Source organism: Saccostrea echinata, unplaced genomic scaffold, assembly GCF_033153115.1.
Source record: "Saccostrea echinata isolate AGI-Se365-2 ecotype Australia unplaced genomic scaffold, CSIRO_AGI_Sech_v1 ptg000047l, whole genome shotgun sequence".
Classification (NCBI taxonomy): domain Eukaryota; kingdom Metazoa; phylum Mollusca; class Bivalvia; order Ostreida; family Ostreidae; genus Saccostrea; species Saccostrea echinata.
The window spans coordinates 9,936,227-9,963,425 of record NW_026889796.1 but is presented as its reverse complement, the minus strand read 5'-3'; the positions used below and the strand labels follow the sequence as shown (position 1 = coordinate 9,963,425).

The 27,199-nt window shown below is 34.0% G+C and overlaps 1 protein-coding gene and 1 long non-coding RNA gene across 7 annotated transcripts in view; one reads left to right on the top strand and one right to left on the bottom strand.

The window, feature by feature from the left end:
- Window positions 1-25,882, bottom strand: part of LOC133203004 (uncharacterized) — a 51,810-nt gene extending 25,928 nt beyond the window's left edge. For 3 of the 5 annotated variants that reach the window (XM_061338859.1, XM_061338860.1, XM_061338861.1), the window contains exon 1: window positions 16,039-21,344. In XM_061338859.1, coding sequence (XP_061194843.1) covers window positions 16,039-21,276 — 5,238 coding nt within the window. In that variant the 5' untranslated portion in view covers window positions 21,277-21,344. Of the gene's footprint in view, window positions 1-16,038; window positions 23,190-23,363; window positions 24,648-24,749 lie in introns of those variants that run through there. The other 2 variants (XM_061338857.1, XM_061338858.1) reach the window with 1 other exon arrangement.
- On the top strand, window positions 16,027-26,882 carry LOC133203008 (uncharacterized). 2 transcript variants are annotated; one of them, XR_009723317.1, is made up of 3 exons: window positions 16,027-16,160; window positions 26,192-26,403; window positions 26,485-26,882. It is a non-coding gene; the product is annotated as an uncharacterized LOC133203008 (long non-coding RNA). The 2 variants fall into 2 exon arrangements; XR_009723318.1 differs by lacking the exon at window positions 16,027-16,160 and adding an exon at window positions 20,882-21,013.
- Window positions 26,883-27,199: the final 317 nt, after the last annotated feature.

Below are 27,199 nucleotides of genomic sequence, written 5' to 3'. Positions count from 1 at the left end.
ATATTTTAATTGGTACAACTTGTAACTAAGGGTACAAAATATACAATTCTGTATTGTAACAGGGAAATTATATATAAATATTTACCCAAATTAATCATTTTATTGTGTGAGAAATGCATGTTGTTCCATCTCAGACCCTTCACCACATCACTGATTAGAAGAAAAGCAAACCATTTTAGCAAAATTTAATAAATATAAACTAAATATAAAGTGTGTTAGAACCATTTATTTTTAAATGTAAGCATGCATAAGTTTCAGAAATGATCGCCCTATTCAAAGTTCAAGTCAAAGAAAAGTGCTCTGACAAATTTTATTGAAAATGATATAGGGGAAAATGTAAGAATATGACTCTATAAGAATTCTGTACCTGGTACCCTCTCTTCAACACTGGTATACTCTACAATTTATTAAGCAACCAGCTAGGCCACAATATGATCAACACAACCACATCTTCGACACTCTTCCCTCCTATCCCCCCCCCCCCCCCCCCCAACTCAGACTCAGGCAGACTCTTAGGTCTGTCAGTTCCATACAGCACATTTTTTGCATAACATCATGAAATATAACTCAGAAGATCAGAAAAAAGTAAACTCAATCCAGGCAAGCTGGGATATACAAAAAGTAAACTTTGTCTTATATGTGAAGATACTCTACTAAAGTTCTAAAATATATAGCTTATATAAATATGTATCTACCACATCCTTCACAAAGATTAGATTGTATAGTCAAATCTCAGTACATGTATCTCAAAACAATTGGTGTGACTGCTGAAAAACAGAGCATTAAAAATGTTGAATTTTAGATTTACATTTACAAGTGTTTAATAATTAAGGTCTGGAGTTACATCAACAAACCTCTAATAATTGACCTACATATGTTCAAGATTCTAAAGTTCAACTGTATGTATACCTATACATTTCAATCTGCATCTTTGATCAATTTTATGATAATCATTTTTGTTGTCAGAATACATTTTTAGATTTTATTCTAACGTGAATGGCCAGCATCCTGATGTGAATCTCCACCAATACATTTTCAATATTTATTTTTTTGTGTGGTAGTGACCTACAGATGTTTAAGATAATAGAGTTCAACTGCATGTTTATCTCAATCTGCATCTTTGATCAATTATAATCATTTGAATCATCATTATGGGCAGACTACATCTATACACCTGGTAACTAAAATCTGAGGGAAAAGCGTCATGAAGTAGAAATTATTGTAGATTATTCAGATACTGTAAATACATATTCAATATTAAGGTTCTCTGTGTTGTACATAGTTTACATAAATTACAACATGAGCAGGTTTTTCATGACAATCATATTTGGCTCAGTAACCACTCAATTTATTAAGCTTTATGCACTCATAATATATAAATATATAAGTAACTATGTGCAACATGGCAGTGAACATCAGGCAAGTTCATAACATTTTACCAAGACCAAGCGGTCCACATTGGTAAAGCATTGCTTTTGGAATACATGCAAGTTGAAGTCTTCTTCTTCCAATAAAGTACCGATCAGGAAACCTGATATACCATACTGGCGCATGGTGGTGCAAGGAAAATAAAGTGATCAATTAAAAGATGTCCTTGCACCATGCATCACTGTGCATGCGCTATCATGTTTATCATAATAAGTCATATGATCTCTTCCAATGGATTTTCTCATTTTCTACTATACTTGGTGCTTTTTAATCTTTCTTAAAATTTGCAGGCATGAAAATCTGCTATGATTGAGTGAGCCTGACTTAGGTTAATTGGTGTATTTAGTCGAGCAAAATTAAAAAAAAAAGGGGGGGGGCTAAGGTTACAGTGACTGAGTTAGGCATAATTGTTCTGCTAATCTCAGCTAAAAGTTAATCCAGTTGGTACAAATATACCTGAATCTCTACAGTTTAGTTGGAGTCCAGATTAAAGATCCTGGTCTACTCAACTTAATTTTCACATCTTTCAGTTTCACAGGGTTTTTTTCTCTCCTCAAAATCTGAGGGAGAGTTGCTTCCCCTATTACCATTCGTAAACAAAATTGCAAACTTTAAACTGTGTTAATATTATGTTCAACATACTAACCACTAACTAATTGCCAAACTTTATGTATAACTGGTCTTAATGTTTCTGTGATGACTTGAAAGGTCTGAGATCTAGAATCCAAAAATTTAAATTTCCTCCCTTTGTCTCTTAACAAGACCCCTTATGTCAATAGGCCTATTAAAAAAAAATGATAATTTATAAAGCATTCAAAGCTAAAAATCGTAGTCAAGAGGTTAGATAAAATACATATTTCTTTTTTTAATTCAAAATTTCAAACTAATTTAATTGATAAAATTTAATTAATGATTTATGAAATGATGTACATAAGTGGCCCTACAGCATGTACACTGAAGTTGACAGACGATAGGGGCATATCATGCACATGGACCAAATATTATGTGCTTTATTTTCCTGTACATGTCTATGTCTTTTAGCATTTAGTGGAAGGTAAATAAAAGACACCAGTTATGAAAATGTTATAAATTATCGATTCGTTGTTCAATGAAGCCAAAATTGAAATACATCATGGTTTATGCCTATGATATGAATCCTCGTTCTATATTTTGTGAGATCAAATGTCAAGCACTGATTAGCAACTTACGGTCCAAGTAATAATTAAATAATCGAGAAGTTCCAAGAACAAAATTTATTATACGTTCATGGTTGTACTATTGGTAGTTAGAAAGGTTAATACAAATTCATGGGTTTATTATTTCACTAACTTTGCCTTTGGCTCCTAAATAGCCTATAGCACATTTATCAGTCTGGTCGAACCCCCGAACGGGTGTATACCCCCAAACGAGGGTTTTCCGTCCCGTCATGCAATGCGCAAGAACAGTAACTCTTGCTGTATCCAATATAAACAAACCGGCTTGCCGATATCATTTATCTTAGGAAAAAGATCGATAATAATTTTATTTCTGCTATGAACTTGGTAAAATGTTAACAGAAAAAAATTAACAGGTTAATTAAGTTTTCCATAGTTTGAATTCATACTGTAGGAATAACGAAATATTTTCCGTCATTTCATGAAATTATTTATTATTTTGTAGGACGTCTCAATTAAGATTATGGAATTTAAAACACAAGGAAAAATATTCTAAGAATGAGGAAAATATTAATTTAGAATCTAGATTTAAATAAAATAAAATATAATCGTGTTTTTCCCCAAACAATCAAATTTATTTAAAAAAAAACTACAACAATAAGTTGCCAAATATTTTATTTAATTCTTATAAGATATAAAAGACAATAAATACGATAGACTTCATTTGAATTTTATTTTTATATCTATTTTTGTTACACTTCCTGGGCATGATTATCGATAAAATTGGGAAAATTAGCGACCTTTTGAGGAAATTTGGGAAAATCATAACTAGACAATATCCATTAAATTCATTAAATATTGACTTTCTGGTGGTTGTTATCAACTAAATTTCTGTTTTGTAATATAGAGAAATATGAATAACAAGTTAGGAACTACATATTTTACTAAATGTTCTTTAATATTTGGGGAAGTGACCAATTGGGAAAATTAAAACATTAGATTGGGAAAAAGGTACCTTTTTTGAATTGGGAATGGGGCCTTTAAACGGCCCCAATTATAGAGAATCGAGAGCCCTGCCTAGTCAGAGGAAACGCGGACTAAAACCCACGATCATAAATAAATTGATATTAGAACCATTTTTTCTTGCATTTTATTATGAAAATAAAAGATATAAGGTAGAATAATACATTTTTTAAAATATAATTTCAATTTAATATTAGTTGCTTATGTCTGTTTATCAAATATTTTATCTTAAATACCTGCTGTCAAGAAGCAAAAGATCGCCAACTTTGCCAGTGAAAAAATCCCAATTTGTACAATAAAGTTGTATTTTTGTAAAATACAAACTCTAAAAACACCTTTTATCTATCTTTTCCGAGTGGTTTTATATTTGCCAAATAATCCGTTAATTTGCACCGGTGATTTTTATAAACCCCTACTTTTTGTGTGAAATACGCACATTTTTAAGCGTCTGCGCATGCTCGTACCCCCGTTTGGGGGTATGGATTTCCCATTTCCGTTTACCCCTGTTTGGGGGTTCGACCAGACTGTTTATTGAATGTATTTTTCAACTTGCATGGAATGACTCTTTAACATAAATTTTTCACTTCTCCTTGAATTTACGAAGATATGGTGAATGCAAATGAAATATTCACAAGAGGAGAGATTATTTTCCTCTTTTTAAGTAAATTAACAGTCTCTGATTAACCCTTCTGTCCAAATGTTGCATGACTGAAATAAATGTTTCATTAAGAATTTTGAATTAATGCTAATATTTTATATTGTATCTATAGTTTATGAATATAATCAAAACACTCTGACATTTACATTACTTAGACTTATGTGCATAATTATTTTTCTTTTCCATTTTTGTAGTCATTTCCCTGTTCAGGTGCATCCATAGATGAAAATCCTGGCCAGCTTCTTGATGATGAGATTATGCATTGCAGGTAAGGATATTTTATTGTTTAAATATGTAAACAAAACCTCTGTTGAATTGGGATTGGATTCAAAAATGTTTAAATTGAAATACTTGCAAACATCACATACATATACTGCTTTAGATATGAAGATGTGAAATGTTGGCAACACTCTATATCCTATCCATAAATTTTTGATATTCAGTAATATTTTATTCTTGCATGCACTCAGATACATTGCAATCCTTATGACTATATAATACATGTAAATGATATGGATGAGACCATTAACATTTCTTTTTACTGCATTTTGTTTGAAAAACAGGAAGATTGATGATTGTTATGCTCATTGCATCAATATACCAAAAAAAAAATGCTTTAAATATCAAACCAGTTCTCATGTTCTTGTCTCTTTACATGTAATTTTTAAGTCCAAGAAAATTTTTGAAAATGAATTCTTTCTTCCTTTTGTTTAATATTTACAGAAATTCAGTAACCTGATTAAAAGGATGTTCTATTCTGGTTTTCAGTTTATGTGACCTAAATCATGATGTTTCTATTAGTTTTAGAACCAGTAACCAGATAAATTCTTGAAAATCAATATATACAACCTCTTTATGGGATGGCTGTGGGTGTCCAGGTTTCTAACAACTGTGTAATGCTTGCAAAAGCACGATACATGCTACTTTGTAAAAATAACTGAGGAAATTTAGAATTAAACGTTTGGTTAATATAGAAACTCACCTGAGAAAAAATATTTGCCAGGTAAATGAGGATTGCCATAGTAAGCATTAAAGCTGCTACCAAAACATCAAGTAGAAACATAGCATCCTCTGAGTCAGTTACTAGGGTGTCTGACCTTTAAGGGTGGGGTGGCTGTATCCAGAATTCATCAAATATCCTATTAATGCTACTTAATTTCCTGAATGAGGGCATTAAGAGCTCCCCAAAACACATGGATCATCCCAGGAACAATAAATCAGGGGGACAGTCATTCTGGTGATAACAAATCCTAGATTTAATGATATACCACAAAGCTAGATCTTCTCCTTGTTATGGAGCTGTGATATTGAATTGGATGGTTCCTAGATAATGCCCATCATGTTATTGTGGAAATTTAAGATGTTAATTCCTCAACAGTTAATTATTCCCTATATTTGCAGGAGAGTAACTTTTGTATCGCTTTGTTCAAACACTCAGGTGAATGCTTCACCTGTGTATTTCTGGTGGTTGATTTTTATGAAGTCTCAAATCACCTGTACAGATGTGTGGCAACCCTAATCAAACCAAAAATACCAACAACATAGTTGACCCCACATTTACATATCCTGTATTGCATCACTAATTGATAAAAAAAAAAAAATTGTAGGTGAGAAGTGAATTGAACACAGGATGACACAATAAAAACCTTAAGAAGACTCCTGCCATGAAATGGGTCAACAACATTTTAAGAGCTTTTATCACTATTGGATGCACTCCCTCATGGAGACACTGTCTAGTGGTTAGACAATGCTCATCTAAAAAAGTCGACAGGTGATATGCATGATACTTAGGAGCAAGTCACCTGTAACTAGAAGACAGTCTCTTATTTCACTCCGAAAAAAACCCAGCAGTGATCAGAGATGGGGGACCTCACATTATCATTCTCGTATGATTTTGGTCATGCTTTCTAAACATTTTAAAGATTCCCTAGCTGTCTTTCATATTAGCACATCAAAGGTTGCCATCATGTCAAATGAAAAATCCATAAATTTATGGTCATGAATTCATTAAAAGCTAATTGTCACAACATAGATAATTCCTCAAAAAATCATGCATATACAATCAAATTCTAGTGTGGTATATATCCATATAAAGAAAGAAAGGCTATGAAGTGTTCACAACTTGCTAAGATCCAATTAATATTTATGCTATCACATTAGACCTAAATGGCTGTCACTATAAACATGTCTCCTTCATCAAACAAATAGCACACAAATCTGGAAAATCAGGTTTCGATAAGAGAGAGAATTAAAGAAAAAAATCCATAACCTGTGACCAGTAGAAATGAAGTGTTTGTAAAAGAGTCCGAAACTCCACTTGTCGGTGTAACTTATTTACACTCAGTAGACAAGAAAATTTAAAATAAATCACATTTTTAGATCATCTTACACCTGTGTTGAGAGATTTCAGGCACAAAACACCTTGGGCACATTTTTTTTCTTAAGACACATGTAACTAAAAACATCTAGATGTCATCAGAGTCAGACATTTTTTTTTTCTACTAACAAATTGTAATTAGATGAATAAATAAGATGAAGAAAGGTATTTTTTTTTTAAAGTTTGCCTCAGGAAAAATAAAACCTCAAGGACTTCAGTGTAAAGGATATGTTAGAAAAAAATCTGTAAAATGGGAGACAACTGCAAAATCAATTTGTATCTCTTTTAAAATTCTTCAAGCTATTTATAAATCCTGCAGTGAGCTAGGATACATGGCTCCATGTGGCTCAAAATTTGAATGTAATGAATCTGTATTGAATAAGGATTAAATTTATAATTAAGTAGAAAAATAATTTTGTCTACAAAGGCATTAAATATTTTTTTGTTATGCAGGAAAAACTTTAGGCCAGAATCATTTGACCTTTCTATAGGCCTGTTTAATAAATAATTTGGGGATCTTATAACCAATCTGTCAATTTGATTTAGGGTTATCAAAGCATTTTTTGGGCTACTATTGAACTTAAATGGAAACACATGAGACATTAGTTTGACATTCTGATGGGGTGGCATTAACAGTGGTCGATACAATTTGTCACAGTCTTTAATGGCCAGACTAGACATTAGCAATGGCTGTCGTTGATCATGATTTCTACCAATATAAACAGAATTGTAAAGTCATTCTTCATCATAAAATCTGTAACTTGAGGCACAGCACAGCAATTTAATTTGCATGAAAAAAGATCATTATGGCACCATATTTACTCTACTTCTTATGATTGTTTACTTGTGTATTGTTGAATATGATCACGATTTCAAGTGTCATATACAGATTCATGTATAAAAGGCATGAATGCTTAATTAATACAGAATCATAAAATTTTAATTAGAATTTTATAGCCTCAGTTATAATGTTATCTAATTTGGAAGGGAAAATATGTAAGGTAGAATCCTATAGAATTTCAAGTTATACACTCACTTCACAGATGTACAGGGTTTAATAAAAACAGTTGATTATAAATTCATATTAATCACTGGTCATCATTTGGAGCAAGTAATGTGCATGAACTATAGTAGTCAGTCTACAACACTGATTATAAACACACTGACATGTGTTCATTAGCAAGGTCTCCCTTGACCAATTAATCCAATGATGGATGGTCAGGAGTTTATGAAAGTCAAGGTCATATGTCTGATATACAAATTATGTAAATTTTTCAGCATTATAATTCTACCATTTCTTCTCATCTCTTACATCAAATCCATAATAAATTTTTCCCTAAAAAATTTCAAGTCAAGATAAAATCATCAAGAGATAGATAGAGGAATTATTTCTGACAATGATCTTAAGATTTTAAAGATAAAAGTGTTGATGCAAGTCTACTACCAAGTTATTTTTTGGCTTTTAAAACAAAGAAATAACTTCTGCCATTTATATGTTTTCAGACCCAGATTCTGTATATACAGCTGTTCCATCTAGTGCACAGTAAATGATACATTACATAAGTACACTATTATTTTGTTGTCTTCCAGAATGCCTGCCAGTTTAGTACTATTTAACTAGATATGAAAGGCACTAAAGAAACAAAACCCATTTTATCCAAAGAGATTATAGCTTGCTCCCTCTTGAGACAAATGCATATGTAATTTGTTGCAGGAGTTGATAACTGTAAAGACAACCGCACATTAGAGAAGAGTTTTTGTGAACAAAATGAATGATATTTTTGGCATGTTGCTGAGAGCTTAGAGTGTACAGTCACTATAAGCAGGTGTTAATGATATTGTTTCACCTTGGAGAACATGAATGGGGAGAACAGTGTGAGGTATTCTCTTTCCCTCATTGTTCAAGGTCCGTGTAAGCTATCATTAGTGTGTAGAACTTGGCAGGGCAACAACAGAAGCTTTGGTAGATGATGACGAAGACTGACATATGCTGGATTGTTGTTCTGGATGATACAAAAACATCTTTATATATTTTTTTCTTCTTTTGCTTCAGTCAGCCATCAGTCTGATGTAACTGATTTAAGTTTGATAATCACAGCTGGCTGTTTAACTAGAGTATAATTTGGAGGATTACCAGAATTTCTGAGACTTTGTTTTTGAAGAAAGAGGGAGGAAAATCGTTCAAACTATTAAGTCATCTTCTGATATATATTTATCTTTGGTGAAGTATTTATGTTTCTTGGAGGGAATAAAATATTGTGGGTGTATTTTCATGATACACAGTGACACACAGAAACTTATAAAAGCTGCAACATTTTACAAACATTGGATAAATGACCTTACTTTATTTCTTTTTAGAGAGAGAGAGAGAGAGTCCACCAGCCCAATTACTTAGTATTAAAACTAAAAGAATATTATTTTACAAAATTTTTCAGATGATGCTGAAATTTTGCTAACATAATATTTGTCTTCTGATGATCTATGACTTAAGAATGAAGGTCTCCTGCTTTAATTCTGCTGTAGATGTGCCGCACCGTAGCAATGCACATTATAATTGTCCCGACTTCATAGTGAGAAGGCCATTAGACACAATATTTTGTTTCTTTAAATGATTTGGATACATATTTACACCTCAGAAAATTTCATAATATATATATGTTTTATGTTCTGGCATCTGTTCATTTCTAAATTTTATTGCAATTTTTTTTTAAACACAAATTTTTGTTGCCTTACTAGTGTTCAGCTAGAGTTTTCTCATGATTTGTTTGCAAAGCTAAGTTGTCTAGACCCTGCTTATCAGAATTTCATTTTTTGAAAGGGCAGTCATGAACATCTGTAATTTATAGATCATAACAGCTATAAGCAAATTTATTCTACATCATGTGAGAAATATGCTAAGTTATAAATCTTAGGGAAGGCCATAACTCTTGGATGTGATTTAACTCTGTGGTGTTTGGTTACCACTCAACAAATTTCATTTTAAGATGTGTTCTTTCCAGTGGCAAACATAGCATGGATTGTATAGGTTAGAAGAATATTGAGTTAATTTCATGGTTTGGCTCAATAGTTGAAATATTTGAAATTGTTAAGATAAAGAAATGTTATCGGGGTAATCAGTTAAACCAATGAAATGGCAGATTATTCAGAGCAAGACATCAAAGATTCTATTCATAGAAACTCTAAAGTTACAAACAGTGCACAAATATTGAAAATAATTTCTTTTTTTTTTTTTTTTTTACAAATAGCATTGTATTCATACACCTTATCCATTTATTTGTAACCTAGCTTTTTATAGTTATTATAAACTGTACTTTGTTACAAAGTATGACCCAAGTGGTAGCAATTAATCCATGTTTCTTTTCTTATCCAAGACTGATTTTTCATCAAACTTCAAAGGTCTGTTTGAAACATCCTAGAACATTGATTTACAGAGAATTCAATCTTTCTGCATCAGAATTCATTCACGATTTTCATTACTAGTAATAAATTGAGATCAGGTCCTTCAGAAGCTCCCAAGATTTGCCCTAACCCTTTTTGCGAGAGTGAAGAGATACCATCCTGAGTGCCGGGTTATGATAATAACATCTGTTTCAGTTGATTTTTACAGAAATCAGATTCTCTGCAGTCTATCTAGGTGATAAGATAGGGGAAAGAATTTTACAGCTACGAAGAAGAGTTGCAGTTTCCGGTCAGAGTGTAACCTGTACTGTGCTTCGAAAAAAAAAAGCTGATTAGAAGGAGGGCTTAAAATAATTATTGATTAGATGTTCTAAATTCGTCTCAAACCAACAGTTTTTTGAAATTCCCATCATCCTTAATTATTCCATCAATATTAAAGTGCAATTATCTTCAAAAAGTTACATACACCTACTCATATTATTGACAAATAGGTTAAAAATGTGTTGACTTACGATAACCATTTTGTTGTTGATGCATCAAATATAGGATAATAATGTTAAAAATGACAATGTTCATATAACAGGAAGGTATGTGCCAATACATTGACAGAATCAGTGAAAGAAATATTTATCAAGATAATTGATGTTTGCCATTTCTGTTAAAAATAATATATGAGATATAGATGTGTATTAAGAGACATCATTCTTTTCTTCCTCAATTAGTTTGTCCAATTTAAAAAATGTTTTGACCTGTGAAAAAAAAAATCTCTGTTTAAAAATGTTACCAGAATATCTAGCCTGTAGAGAGCAATTAAACTGAAAATTTATTAATTGTGACCAAGAATTGGATTAATTAACTTCAATCATTCACAGATGGTTCAAATCTGGATAAACCAATGCTGCACAGAACACAAAAATCTGTTCTTGTGTAATTTTTGAACAGATGCAAAGGGTAAATTAGCTTCTTTTTTTCTTTTCAATTGTGTATTTGGTAGATTGAAAAAGGTGTAATTACTGCAGCTTAGAGTGTTGAATTTTATTAAATGTGGCAGTTCAACAAATTGCAGACATCGGGATACTTTCATCCTCTCAGCAGCTCAATTATTTTACACAAAAAACAAACCTGCATGAAATTGGTCTAGAGGAAGAACTTCAATTATTCTAAATTGGTTAAAAAAAAGGGAGGAAAAACAGGCATATAATGCAATTTGTACTTCAATTTGATGCCTGAAAGTATTGAAGTGTAGGTTTGACATTAATTAATCAGTCATTTTCACAAAAATTTGGAATTACAGATGGTCTTTTTAATTATTAAACAGATAGTCAGATACACTAAATGTTTTGAGACTTCACTAAGATAGGTTTACTGCGACTCCACTATACCACCTGGATGGCAAAATTTGTGTATTATAATGTAAATAAACCGGGGCAGATAAACATCAACATCGTAAAGAATTTATTTGTCCATAAATAGAATGCATTAGATATATGACACGAGAACATTAACCAAAAAATTCTGTTGGGACATGGTTGCATCGGAGAAATTAATTGAGAATCATAATTCTTGTCATACTTTCATTCATATTTTGTTTCCCTGCCCCGTTTGGTTCCATGTTGTCTACCTTTAAAGGATTTAGTAATGTGTGAATATTTATTTTTAGGTAATAATGCCTGTTGTATATTATGACAGCCTTATATTCTTTGCCATTAGACAATTGGCTATAGATTTAACATCCACTTTACCTTATATCAGTCGACTTTCAGCTTATTATCCCTAGTTGGTCATATCAGAAATTGTTATTCATTTTTTTGTCTTCTTGATTTAATTTTATGTTTAGTCTGGGATGAAAATATTACAGCCTTGTGCAGACTACATTGAAGCTTTAATGATAAAAAGCCAATTTGTAGAGGAGTTTATGCCCCATCATATCCCATGCTGCAAGTCTTAACAGTGGCCAGATAGGGGTTTTGTGTGGTTAATGTCACCTTGGAGAGAGTATTAGTGTCTGTCAGTGTTATATAGAAAATTACTTCTGGATAAAGAACATCTGCACATGTAAAGATTTATATTTCTTCACCCCCCCCCCCCCAAAAAAAAAGGGTTGGCATTAAAGAGTTTCTCGATCACAACCCCCCAATTACAGGAGAAAAAGGATGATTTTTATTTTTAAATTAGCTTGTTTAAGATAAATGAATCTTTATCTGTTTCTTTTTTTTTTTTAGATTCAGCAAAAATCAGGAAATATTGCCTTGGATGCAATAATAGCCTGTCATTTACCCCCATGTGACAGGGTAGGTACTAAATACCACGATCTGTAATTGAAGGAAGTTGGGACTGGCATAGAATATTTTAGAAACTGGGCTGAACCCTGTTACTAGATGAAAAATAGTGACATTTGCTGTGGTACATCCATGATTTAGCATTGTTTATATTTGAGAATCAGTATTTATCAACTTGGTAGGTATATATTAAATATTGTGAGAGCTTTTAGCTTAAATTTATTCTTAGATGTGTTCGAGGCTGCTGTTTGGTTAAGCATTATTGTGGTGATTTGGCACTAGCTAGAAGGCTCGATTAAACATTAAATGAGATATAAGAAACCTCTGCAGGGTGTCTTAGAATAATTTTCTAAAAATATAAGCTATCCTAATCTCTTAGATAGTTTGACTTTTAAATGTTTCTGTTCAGAAAGGATTTTGGATAAAGCATGCTATATTGTAATAATCTGATCACTTAATAAGATACTGAGGTACATGCTAAAACATAAACTTTGTAATAGTAAATGGACTAGCTCTGTTTGAAAGATCCTACAAATGTTTTCATGTAAAATTATATTATAGCATCCTGGCAACCATACATGTATGTGAAGGGCTAGCTAGTAATATATACTAAGTTTTCATCATGCATCACATACATGTATATAGTGTTCAAAGTGCATGTATCAACTATCATTCTTTTTATGCAGAATTCAAGAAGTGCATGTTATAAATGATTAAAAATCATAATATTACTGGTACTGCATGCTTGAAACTTTTATTTTGTTTTTAAAAGAATCATTTTTTTAACCTTTTGTATTCACATGATGATCCTGCTGCACTTTTAGCACAGTTTATATGCCTCACATTACCCCGAAAATAATTTTATGCAAGTCTATGAAAAGATTCAGTATACATGATATAATGCACCAAACTCAATTTCATTACAGAAGAACTTTTACACAGCTACCTTAAGACGTTTTGACATTTCTTTTTGTGTATTGGTTTCACAAGCATTGGGGCAGTATCACGTATGCACGCATTTGACATACAGAGATAATGAATTTCATCACTGAAAATGAAGATGTTTTCCTTTGACAGGTATTTAACTACAGAATTTAATATGTATGTAACTTGAAGAATGTCCCAGTTTTATAAAAATTGGTCATCATATGTATTTAATTTGGGGATTTGAGAAATGAGTTTGTCTGAATTATGTTAAATTCCACTTAATTCATCACATGACACCCACATTGAAAAATAAGTACAAGTAAATTATTTAAACAGCAAGATTTATGAAACAAAGGGTAGATTCTCTTCTTGTATAGATGTTTTCAAGCCCTGGCAGCATCAATGGCTATTTTGTCTAACATCTGTATTCACTATTAACAGAATTTAAAAGGCATGCATCATAGATAATCCACTTACATCATAACAAGAAATTTGATGATAACCTCCCTACAGAAATGGCAAAGTATTTATTGCAGAGTTCTGATTAACTGAGAGATGGAGATCACATGAACAGACATGCATTTTTTTTTTGGTATTCATTCTAATTTTATGAAATGTTAAGACAGGTTCAATAAATTAACCTATCTGCACAATACTCCCAATGCATGGAACTGTCAATGATAATTTGATTATTTGAAGCAAAATAAGACAGATGTTGTGCAACAGATATAATATGCAGTGAAAATAGTTGAAATTTCTGATGAATCAGCACATAAAAGATACCATAAAATCAATAATGATAACCACAGCAGACTTGTGTGTAGAGCTAGTGGATTGCCTTATGAAGCCAAATCCTAAATCTCACTTTCAAGTCAAGGTTATGACCAGAAGACTGCATTAAATTTTATTGATACCTCATTAAATTGTAGTTGTGTAAAGGGAATTTATTTTAGAGGAAAAATATTTTTGTCAGCGGGACTTTGTACCAATTAAATGAATGTTGCCTTTTAAGAAATAATAAAAAAAAAGTGTTTTACAATATGGATTGTATGCTACTTTGAGTTATAAAATATAATATTCCCTTGATTGATATCCCCTCATCTTGTTATAGTCAATCTTCCTGATAAAAATCCATGTTTCAAATATTTTCAAAAATAAATTTGAACCATGTGCAGGGAAGTAATAACTTGTATTCAAGTGTCTGATATTCGTTTTAAAAATAAATAACAAAAAAACTTCCTTTATTCAACTAAATGAAATGGTTTCTATATACATGCATGTATATCAAATAAAAGATTTACTATGCAGGGTTTTCAGTTTGGTCAATATGATTTAGTAACAATGCAGTTATCTGAATGATAATTGAAAAAATAAAAAATGATTGATTCCTTATTCAATTTTTACCATACACTTTAGAGGACATTGTATTCATAAATATTAATTGCATTTATTGTAGAGTTTTTACACAGAGGAAAGGAAAACATTTTTTTTTTGTTTATAAGGACAATTAAAGAGCAGTATGTATGAAATCAAGAGGTTTATGCAGTGTCAATTTACACAGAGTAACATCATATATCATACACATTTTTTTTTAACAATGAATGTCTTGCCTCTACTTAAATTTCAGTAGGAAACTTCCTTTGTTGATATTTCCTGGCAGTGTGTGTACATGTAACTGTAATTTAAGTTAGTCATAATTCTCCTCTATAATGTATGTATAATACTGTCTAACCATTGAGTTTGTTACATAATTGTCACTCCATTGTGTCATCTTTACAGCCACTGAAGTTTATCAGATGATCAAGAATAGAGAAAACTTTCTATAGGAAGAAGAAGTTATGGAAGGAAATTAAAAAAAAATCAAGAGTAAGCACTAACTTCATATGAGTAAACAGTATCTGGAAATGTTTATGTCAAAACTTGATATACATTAAATAAGCTAAGTTCTTCTCATCTGAATAGACAGGTGTTGATACAGCAACTTGACATCTCCACAACCAACTCTGTTTATTATGCTTTAACATCTAAAATACTCTAAAAGTCTTTTTACTTACAAGTGTGTAATTGAAACACAGTTACTATCCTCAAGTTATTATACATGGGGTGGGGTGGGGGGTGATTTTCACAGACAAAAGGCCTTTGTCAATCAAATTTATCAAATACATGCAGACTTTTTCTGCAAAGAAATCCTTTTAAGTAATCTCTTTTTGTAAAATGATTTATCAAACTGACTCAAATGATTTTAATTTTTTTATCATTTACAATTTTTTTATCATGACAAATCCTGAAAGAAGTTAATCTGTAAAAAGCTAGGGTTTATGGAAATGTTCAACTGTGGCAGCACCGTGATTAGTCATTCCAGAATCAAATTCTCAATGTTATCTACAGAAATCGGTATGAAATTTTTTGAAATAAACAAATGCAAGTATTTTTAGAAATTTGAAGAAGAAATTCAGTATTGTGAACCAGCACCTTTACACATTATCTTGGAATACTTAGGCATGTGCCCTTTCTTCAATACTATCTCTCTTTGTATACCATATATATTACATGTAGATGGAGATTAGTTTAGGTCTCAACTAGAATTGTTTAAAAGACTTTTATTATAATAACAAGTGTGACCTTTTAAAGTATTTGTATTCTAAGTAGATGTTAAGGGCTGTTATTCATTAGAGGTCAGAGATAATGAATATCCCAAAACAAATGATACTTCTTATATCCACATCCTGGTACTATGTTTGTGCATGAAGGACCTTTGTTTATTTGAAGAGAAATATAAGAATGAACTCTTACCTCATCACTCTGTCGAGGAAGGATGTGTCTGTCTAAATATTCTCCAACCATATTGAAACTCTGTACTCCTATATTAGAATGCTTATGGGTCTGAAAATTTTTGTAATTTCCAAAAATAGATGGTGAATACAAAATTTTGTTTTCAAACTGATAATCCAAATTTGGTGTTTCATTTAAACCATCCTCATCAGAATCATCTATTTGGAATTTCACATTATGATCTTTGTCCTCACTGCTGTTCAGCGTTTTTAGTGACTCCTTTAATGAATCGGTCACAGATTTGGCGCGTTCTTGAGATCCTTCAAGGGGAAACATTTCTTGCTTTATCTTTACTGCTTTTAACTTTGGTGTAAATCTTGGGATGTTTGTTCCTTTTTCAGGATTTGCAAATATTTTGCGAGTTTTTGGTGTGTTTGTTGGTGTGGTTTCATCACTGCTTTCTAATTCAGCAGTTTTCTCATCACAGGTTGTATTCCTTGTCGATTGTATTCTTTTATTATCAACGACAGCATCCCAAACACCTGCAGCTCGAATTGAATTCATTTCTCTTCTTCTTGAACTTGCTTTATCCCTTCGCATTAAACAACTCTCCTCATTTTCTTGTGGGATACAAGGGTCAACATCTGGTTTTACCTCTTCCTGAATTTCTTCAGTTTCATTTTTTACCATACCCAGGTCACTGCTTTCAGCGTCAATCAAGGGGATTTCTATGTAATTGTTTTCAACTTTACATTTTTCTTTGTCTTCTGAGAGTCTTTGCTCACTAATCCCATTATGAGTTTGGTCAGCATGCCTGTGTTCTGTGGCTGTTATTTCTTTCTGAACATTTTCAGAGCTGTCGATAGTTACTGGTGTTGAAATATTTTTGCATGCTTTCTCATTATCAGACCCATTACCATTTTTCATTTCCTTGGTTGACTTATCTAATGAATTTTGTACATTTGTTTTCTCCACACATACAGGTCTGGTAATTTCTTTACTTTCCAACTGGCAAAATAATTCACACTTTTTGATATCGTTACTACCAATATTTTCTATGTGGCTCTTGAGTTGTTTATTAGATGGCTGTTCTTTTTCTTCCTTTACATGGTCAATTTTTTCGTCAAACTCCCTGCTCCTTCTGTCAGCAACACGACCCTTCCATTGTTGGAGACAGGACACCACAGTCCTTCGTTTGGCTTCTGAAGGCTTGGGTAAGACCTTTGGTGGCTGTTTGGGTTTTGGTTTTTCAAACATTGCTCTTTTGTCAGAGAATGGAACTGTCTGCTGTTGGTCATTTTTCGCTGGTTCTTTCTTTTCTTTACTTTCATTTTCTGATTCTTTTATTTCTGACAGTGTATCTGAGGCCACAGGGGTTGTTTCTGGGAACAATTGTCCTTGAAGTGGATTCCCATTGTCATCTACTGCAATTCGTTTCCATTTACCACAGGCATTAACCCACTTCAAATTCCTCGAGTTCAACTGCATGGAAGGAGACACTGGTTTGTTCCGCTCAATTTTAGGCTCTGGAATGTTGATTTTTGCAGCTTTCCCAAGAAAATTCCGCCGTATTTCTAACACTCGGTTCCCACCGGCACAAGAAACTCCCTGTTTACTTTCAACTCCGTCTTCGTTTTTGAGCCCTGTTGGACTTTTGCTTCTTGACCTAAATTTATTTCTGTTTTCTTCTTTGCTGTCTTGGACATCCTGTAGACAAACTGTGGCAGTGAATCTCCTAATACCTTGTCTGTCCCGTTCCTTTTTAACAACAGTTTGCATTTCATTTTTCACACGAGTCGCCTTGTTTGAATTTGATTTAAGATCTTGCACACTGTCTGTAGACTCGACAGAATATCTGTCTTTGTGCTCAGTAATTGTTTGTAAGGATTCTGTTGTCTTTACTTGAGAAGTGTTTGACATACCTCCAGATAGTGCACTACTGCCTAAATCTGTTACAGATGTTGATTGTGTATTAGCATTATCACTTACATGATTGCATTCCTGGCCATCAATGTCATTATTTTCAGGCAATATACTTGGTTCAAATTTATTTTCTTTAGGAGTTGTTCCAGGGCTAGTTGTAGTTGTATCGTCATTGATTAAATCATGATTACTTGAATCTCTAGCGGCTTTTTCAGTTTTATTTTGCAATATTTCCTGACTGTCTAGAGGTCTAACACCTGTTATATCGGAAATCTGGACATTGCTTTCGGTATGATTTTCGTTATCAGATAATCTATCTGTATTTATTTCTTTACTTTCTTGAGTAAGAAAGTCGTGAACTTGTGGCTTAATCCCACTTTGCTTATGTTGAAACCCGTTGACATCAGTTATCTTCAAAGAAGTTGATTCACTTTTGCTGTAATCGTTGCCCTTATCTCCCGTGGATATACCGCACAGTTTTATATCTTCGGAATTGGCAGATTCACATGAACTGGATTTTGTCACGTTGGTATTTGGAGAATCAGAAACATTAGTTTGATCTGGACTTAACTCTAACGTGAAGTTCACTTCATGTTGAATATTATTACATATTGCACTGTTAGTGTCCCTTTGAATATTAACCCAGTCCTCTTCTGGCTGAAGTTTAAGAACTATGTTAACATCTGAAAGTCGATTTGACGAATAATTTGGTACCGATTGGCAGGTTTTGTCTTCGAGAATAAAACTAGCATAAACATGTTGCGTGTCTCCCTGTGTTGCTGTTGTCTCACTATATGTTAATACTTCCTGAGTATTTGAATTTTGACAATTGTCATGATAATCTATATTTTCACCTTCCTTCTCTCTTAAAGTTCCGCTCAAACTTGTGCTCTGTTCAGTCCGGAAGGAAGATAAACTATTTATATTGTGATCATAACACAAAGATTTTTCATCATTAATGAAATTTTCTTTCACGTTGCTAAGAATTGTATATGCAGTAACTTGGTTATCATGACTCGATTTTACAACACAGCTGCTTGATTGAGGGATTTCGTTTGCTTTGACAGACAGTTCGAATGCACGTGTTTCCGAAGTTTCTTGAACACATTCACATTGTTTAGGACTCAAAATTTTTGTGGTTACTGTCTCATATCGCGCAGTTCGTTCACTGCGCGTGAATGTTCTCCGCTGTCGTGTGATTCGCTTGGTGGGCCCTCTCTGTATTTCCATGTTGCTATTTGTGTATGCAGTGATAGTCTTACTGTCCATTGGGAATTTGATATCACATTTTCCATTTTCCATCATTGAGTCCCCTATGTCGGAATCAAAGGATTCAAAGCCCTCTTGATCTGATGTATCTGAACTCACTGATTCTAAATCTGTCCTCGTTGTATGGCTTAAATTTGAAGAATTTTGGTTCGTGGGATTTGGTTCACTTGCAGAAAGGTTTTCCCCCGATGTGCAGATATCAGCATTTTGATAGGAATTTAATTTTATGTCGTAATCCTCCACTTGGGGTCCAGAATCAGATGTACTTTCTTTGCAACTCGGTGCAACATTTTCAAAGTTGACGGTTATTCCCCCATCATTGGTCGAAGTAAGTGTTTTTTCAAGTGTTGAGGAATCAGAACTAAACCCCTGATCCGATGTTTCATTACTTGAACTACATAAACCATCCATGGTTTCTTGCTGTGCGGAAACACAGTTTTCATATGATAAGTTGGGTAGGTTATCCATAGTATTTTTTGATTGATCATTGCCAAAAGACTTTTTACGTTGCACTGGTTGAGAAGCCCCCTTGCTGCCTTCATTTACTGGGAGCTTGGAGTTATCATTTCTTTCATCAAAATAATCCCTTAAATTTGTGAGCTCCTGCAATTTTGTTTCAATATCTGTAGACACATATTGGTTCTTATCTTTTTTACACAGTCGCACACTATTTACATTCAAGACTTCACGATCCTGCTCACGATTCAAAGGATGAGTAATATTTGAAGGTATTAAATCAGTTGAATCCTTATGTACATCATTTTCAAGTAGCGGTATTGTTTTTGCAATTGCATGGTCGTTGTCGCCCGATTTGCTGTTACATTTAAGGTTAGTTTCACGGTCGTTTGCATTTTGCACATGGTAATTGCAATGTTGACTTTCTCTTGATTGCTCTTTTGCAGGTAATCGCATAGCCATTTCTTCATTATTGTGTACAATGGGTGCTTCTTTTCCAGTGAAATAATTATGTGGTACTAATGCAGGCGACAGTTTTCCATGGTCCTTATTGGAATCATTTTCATCACTGTTTTTTAATATGACCACGCTTGATTCCTCTTGAGTGTTTCCTACTATATTTCCCAGATGCAAATCCTGATAAGAGGCCTGTGACGGTCCGAAACATTGTATTTTATTGGAATGTGTAATATCTAGGGATGATAAATTATCCAAATTTTCATCGTCACTCGCCGACCAGTATTCTTCACTGGACGTGGAAACGTCTCCAGTCTTATTAGCTTCATTGATTTTTTGTCCAAAATTGGTTTCTAAAGTACTTGATGAATTAATGGACACGAATTCCTCACATCTCTTTTTTTCTTTGATTACGTCTGATGAAATTTGACTGCTGTCAGTTGTGCATCTCTGGGTTAGATTATCTGTTGAAATTGAGCTAATAGTTTCGCTATAACCGTCCTCTGCCATTGATAGGGTGCACCTGTTTTCATCTGATGTTGCTGTATATTCCTGCTTTTTAACATTTATGTTCGGTGATTTTCTAGATAAATATGGGGATGTTGTAGAACTTTCTTTGTTCATTTTTTCATTTCGCATGCGTTTGATTTTATCATTTTTGCTTAAAATATTTTTCTCGACTTGCCTCATATCTGTTTTTATCTTCATATCTGTGGCTGGCTTTATATTGTTTTTTGAAGTTGTTTTGGTTGTTGATAAGTTTTTCCTTTGCATATCTGTAGAACTCTGAAGTATAGGGGTGGATGTACGAGGAGCGGGAATATTAGACTTGGCGTCAATATGAGATTTTGAGATATTAGCAGCTTTTGTCGGCAGAGTCTTTGGAATGGAGGTAGGTACAATGGTTTTGGATCTCACGGTAGAACTCGTGATTGTTGCATTTTGAACACCACTTATTTTTCGTTTAGAGATAGGCTGTGAGTCTGTACTTTTGCTGTCCGATTTGGACGTTGTTAATGAGAGGCGGGTGTTATCTTTGACACCCAATTCAGCATTTCCCTTGTGTTCCGTTCTACTGCTACTTTTTTCATCAATTTTCTTAGGAGCTTTGATTGATTTCGGTAACATTGATTTTTCCACAACGTGATCACGCATATTTGGGCCCTTAATTGTTTTACTTCTGCAAAGTTCCGGACTCTTTAGAATAGAGTCAACTACAGGCTTTCTACTTGTAATTGGACTCTTAGCATTGGGTTTTCTTTGGACTTGAGGACTAACAATTTTTCTTGTTTTAGGAACTGGACTAGGTGATTTTTTTCGCAGTGCTAGAGAATTTTGTTTGCCTTGTTTGCCCACTTGTTCATCTTTTACTTCAGATTTTGTAGACAGAATTTTTCTTTGTTTATTTGTGTCAACATTAACTCCTAGATCCTTTGATTTATGTTTGATTTTATCTGTTTCATTTGTTTCTTTCTTAAGATCAGGTTGATGTTCTTTTGTGTAACCTGACTTCACTCTCTGGCTGTTTTGAATGCTTTCATGTGATTTATTAGAAAGTCCACTCTTTGCTTTATCAGTTTTCCTGGACATGTTTGGACTTTCGTTTGGGCTTTTCAGTAGCGTTGTTGTTCGGGTTTTCCGCACAGGAATAACATTTCTTTGTGTTTTAACACCTACAGATGTTGAAGTTTTATTTTGTCCAGTTTTATCTTGAAGTTTTGGATTTGCACACGGGATTTTTAATTTACTTGTTTTTAAAGAATTTACGGGTAGAGATGTTTGTTTCTTATCATTTGTTGATGACGTAGTAATTGGCCTCTTCTCCGCATCGTTCTGACCTCTTAAACGTAAAGTAGCCCTTGATGTAGAACTTAAATTTAAAGAATTATCTGGGGTTGATTCTTTGCTTGATCGACTAGCACTCGAAGACCGACTATCGCGCCTTGAAATGCCAGACGGTCCAGTTAATTTCTGCCTAGACAAGTTAGGACTCTTTAAGACCTTCTTTGACAGGTCAGGACTATGTGTTGTGTTTGTAACTGTTCGCTTTTGAAGTACAGGACTCACAGAAGCAGACTTTAATTTTCGTGTTACGGCAAGACGTGGGCTAAGGGAACTTGCTCTTACAGAGTCCTGATTTTTAGAAATGTCCTTCCTTGTCATTACTGGTGTTTTCTTTGATACCTTGTTAGAATTTGCAGCTTTTGTTCCTTGCTCGGTTGAATCAGACAGTATTAAATGCTTTGTTTCTGTTGGACTCTCTTTTGCAGCATTCCTGGCTCTTTGACGTGAAGTTTTTGTTTGATGAATGCGTAATTTTGGACTTTTTGGTGTATGACTATCATGATCTACAGGTTCTGATTCAGTGGACCTTTCCATTGATGACCTAGGCGAATTGCTACCCTCACTGAACGTTTTAGTAGACGAATTGCAACTTTCAGTAGGCGATGAAGTACAAGTCGACCCGTCGGGTGATTTTACAGTGCCTTTGATCACGCTGATTGATTGACCTGTCAGTTTTCGTGCATTATAAAGTTTACTATTTTTTGGAACAGGAACACTTGAAACTGAGCTTGCTAACTGTCTGTTTGTTGTTTTAATTTTGGTAGACTGTTTGTTGATGTTCTGTCTACCACTTCTGTTTGTCAACGATTCCTTGTCATCTTTTAACTGTATACCTGTATCTTTGATAAGACTAGTTGTGTTTGCCTTAACCGGTTTTAAGTTAATGGCTTTTTCATCCCTTGTTTCTTTGTTCTTCCTTTCATTATCAGCTGAAATGTCTTTACTTCTTCTATGTTGCCTTTGTTCCGCATCTAAATGTTTATTCATACTATCTATTGTTGATATATATCCTTGTCGTGGCTGTTCGCTGCTCTGTATCGATACACACTGCTTCGTTCCTGTCTTGTGCTCATCTTTTGAACCGTGTAATTGTATATGATCAGGCACATTGCTGGTCTGATCAGTTCCCCTTTCATGACCTTTGTTGTTATCATTTGAGACACTATCACATCCAATCTCCATCTCATTATTTGTTTGGGGATCCATAATGCTTTCGTGGTTATCTGTAATGACCATAGGAATTGAATTTTCATTTAGTTATTATCACATTTTTGTTCTTTGGTACTCTTAATATCCACTTTCAATTCATATATTTTGAATATTTATGACCTTATTAGCAATTATCTGATTTATTTTATTTTTAAAAAAAATGCTTGTTATTAAGTAAATTGACTCACCGATTTTGTGCAGACTGACTTCACACGCATTTTTATGTCCTTCGAAATTGTATGTCAAATGCTTTGGTGCACTGCCAGACTGTTTAATTTTCTCATTTGGTGAACTTTGTAAAGTCAATCCATTAATATCCACGGCAGGTACAGTAATCGGCTTTCCATTGTTTTTGTTGACATTTATATCATTCAAATCACTTCCATCTACAGTGGTCTGGTAAAAAAATACATCCGATTTTATATTGTCTGCAGACGATTCCTGTTGTCTGGAGAAATCCGCAGAATTACAGTGTGCATGTATGATAATTTCACAGCAGGTATTATCACCGACTTTCTCCGATTCCTTGGAAATGGTTTCCGTGATGCTAGCGCTGGATGGACTCCCTGTAGGTGATGAACTGTTACATGTTAATGTCTCATCCTTATTAGCGGTTTCAGGGAAAGTATATGAGTGTAGGGTTTTCTGATAACTTTGGGAATGCTTGGCAAGGGAGCACTTTTGCTTTGGTTTGTAACCTATCAATGTCGAATGCTTGCACCCTGGACGTTTACACGTAGACGAAACGTTAGTCTTACCTGCTTCATTGCGATTTTTTGCCAGCCCTGGAGGTGTTCGAACAAGTTCCCTACTCTGATGTTCACTCACATTCAGCTGCTCTGAAGTCTCGGTTTTTGCATGTAATGTTACATGACTTTGATTTTTGATGCGATTTTGAGTGTTAGAACAAACAAGTTTGTCTAGAGATTTTTGTTCAGATTCAATTTCCTTAGTGTTGGTTGATGCATCCTTTATTTTATCTTTTTGTAAAAGAACATCAGGCTTCCGCTTCCTTGTTTTATTTAGTTCCGCGGTCTTTTTAATATTTGTAGTGCTTTTAGTACCTGAATTGTCTGCAGATCCTCTTTTTTGGAGTGTTTTTCGAACAGATGTTCCCTTGTTGCCTACTTCACCAGAATGATTTCCAGTTTGTGCAAGTTGTGTGTTCATTCCACAATAAGGTCGCGGTTCCTTAAAGTCATTTCCTCTGCTAAAATCACTTATCAATGGTAATCCATCGGCTGTATTGTCCCGTCCTCTGATTATTAATCCTTGATCCCGTCTTGTATTATAATTTCCTGATGGCTGTCCCTTTAAATCCCCTTGACACAGGGTTTCATTTCCAGTGTTTTCCTTATACTCCTGTGCACCTTTTATTTCTTTATCAGTTTGACACAAAACAACTTGATCCTTCGCTTTGTGTATGTCAGAATTATTACGCTGATTAGTGTCCAAATCTTCCCAAGCGTGGTCTGAAACAAAAACACAGATTATTATCGGTGTTAAAAAATGCACACGCCTGATTCGACACAAAACGATTTATTATTTTTAAATGTAAATAATACACAACTTACCTTGAAGCTCTTGTATATCACTAAAGCCACGCGTCTCGTATGAGCTTTTCACTTTACTCTCTCCATCTGGACTTAACGAATCTTCATAAATCTCTGTTGGATGTCCGACACAATTAATTATTCCATCAACATTTCTCGATAATGTGGAATCATTATGGTAATCATAATCACTATTCCCTACACAACTGTTTTGGCATACAAGTGTATCACTCTCCCAATATATGTATGACCCAATCCTGTGTTCGGAACTACTCCTGAGATTTTGTCTTTGATAATCTATGTCGTTATTAATTACACGTGGGTGTGTGGTCTTACAATGGACAGTGTCCTCGCGGCCAGAATGCCTGTCCTGTCCCTGCGCGCCACCATCCGTATATTGTCCTTCCTGAGTGAGACTTGTTGTTTTATCTCCGTCGTTTAAATGTTTCTCAGGTGAAGTAGGTAATACAGGTAAACGTTTATGCAGATTATCAGAACGGCTTCCTTTTCCTGTCGTCGATACGGTTCTGTTGTGCAGAAGCTTGCTGAGTGGGACACGGTATTCTCTTAGACTGCGATTTGAGACTGCAACTTCTTGGTTCTTGGTGCCATAAACAGTCCCACGCTTTTTATCCGAGATTTCTAAGTTCTTCGACGCTACTTTATCTATTGTTCTAACTTTTACCAATTCACTACTCATATCTAAAGAGTTTGTCAAATTTGCATTTTTCATTTCCCCAATGTATATTTTTCCATGGCATTTTGAGGTAATTAGTCTTGTCTTATAACTGTTACAACTGACACGAACTTTGTCATAATTTTCATCGTCACGTCGCACTGGATTTAGCAATAGTGAATTCTTTGTATCGTTCGCAATACGTCTATTAGGATTGCTTGCCTCCAGTAACTCTCTTGATGAATTTAGTCTACGTCTTTGTCCTTGGGAGTCTGCATATAGATGTGCATGCTTTATTTCATCGTTCCCCGATATCCTCTTTATTGTATTGCCATGGATTGATCTCCTTTTAGAAACAACATCTGTTTGTTTCTGACAGTTAAAGTACGAATACTGTTGAGGTATACTGGTAACCAAATTAATTGAATTATCCAATATCTTGGAATCTCGTTTGTCGAAACATGAAGATCTATTTAGGGCATGAAGTGATGCTGTCCTTGAAGAAGTTGACTTTGGTAACAAACTTTTTTCGTTAGTCTGACCCCGTCTTGTACAATTAGGAGAAAATAATCCCGGCTTTGTTGGTGGGGTGTCTCTTGATATTATTTTTTTATCTTTTGGGACACGGCCAAGCAAAACTTTATGATTCAGAGTTTGACTTGTAACTTTTTGACATGGAATTGATCCTGGAAGATTGTTGTTTTTGATAAAACGGTGATTAATGTCTTTGTTCAGAATCTTGTCATTTATCTCACTACATCTCACATTCTCTTTTCCCTCCCTACAGATACATCTGCTCTTTAGTGATTTCGTAACAGACAATGCAGCATCATCGGCTCTGTTTCCTTTACACGGAAGTCTATCAAAACTTAACTTCGGAGTGGCACCGTCTCCTGAGAGAAGACTGATGGGATCTATGCTTCCTCCAGAAGAGTTATCGTTTGTCGTGGTCTGATGAGGTCGTGAGCTGTTATCAGTTCCTAACTGCGGACGATGGAGGTAATTTGTAGATTGTAACTCTATGTAATCTTTGATGTTGATGTTACCTTTCCATCCATAACGAGAACCCTTCTGTTTTAGGGTTGTTTTGCCTGGCCGGGAATGGATACACTTTTTGTTAGAGTTGTCGGCAAGAACAGCTCGGGATGGCGGCGATGATGTAATACGGGGACCATGAAGTGACTTGGTGTTTATATCGACCCTCGTCTGTTCATACATGATTCATTGTTCAATACATGTGCACTGCATTATACTACCATAGAAAAATGAAAACAAATACTAAAGGATTTATTACACCAAGCTATTAACTGAGAAGATTGAAAGACCCTGAATCAATTGAATTTGACAGCTCACTTTACACAGAATAAAAATCTTTATTGTTTCTAAGATATTTTTGATTTCAGAAATAAAGTCTGCGTTTGCTTCATGCTTGGCAGTTACGTAATTTTTGTAAAAATCGTTTTTCATCTCACTCCTTCGGGCTCCGTTTATGAAGTTATGCACGGTAAAAAAGGAAATTGGGTTTTGTTATTCTGGAAAATATTCTGTATTGATGAAATATTTCTAAAATCGATCGTCGGGTTGATAGCCTGGGCGTTATGTTTCCCGTATTTAATTATAGATAATTCCTGTCTCGCAGGCTTTTGATCAATACGTCTCTCTTTTAAGTGATCATGATTTACATATTACTTCGGGTAGACCTGACACGGAAACAGATACATATGATATATGAAATGTCAGAGGTTAAGCGATGGTTACGACTGATATGTGTCATTAATCGTGTAAGTACTTAACA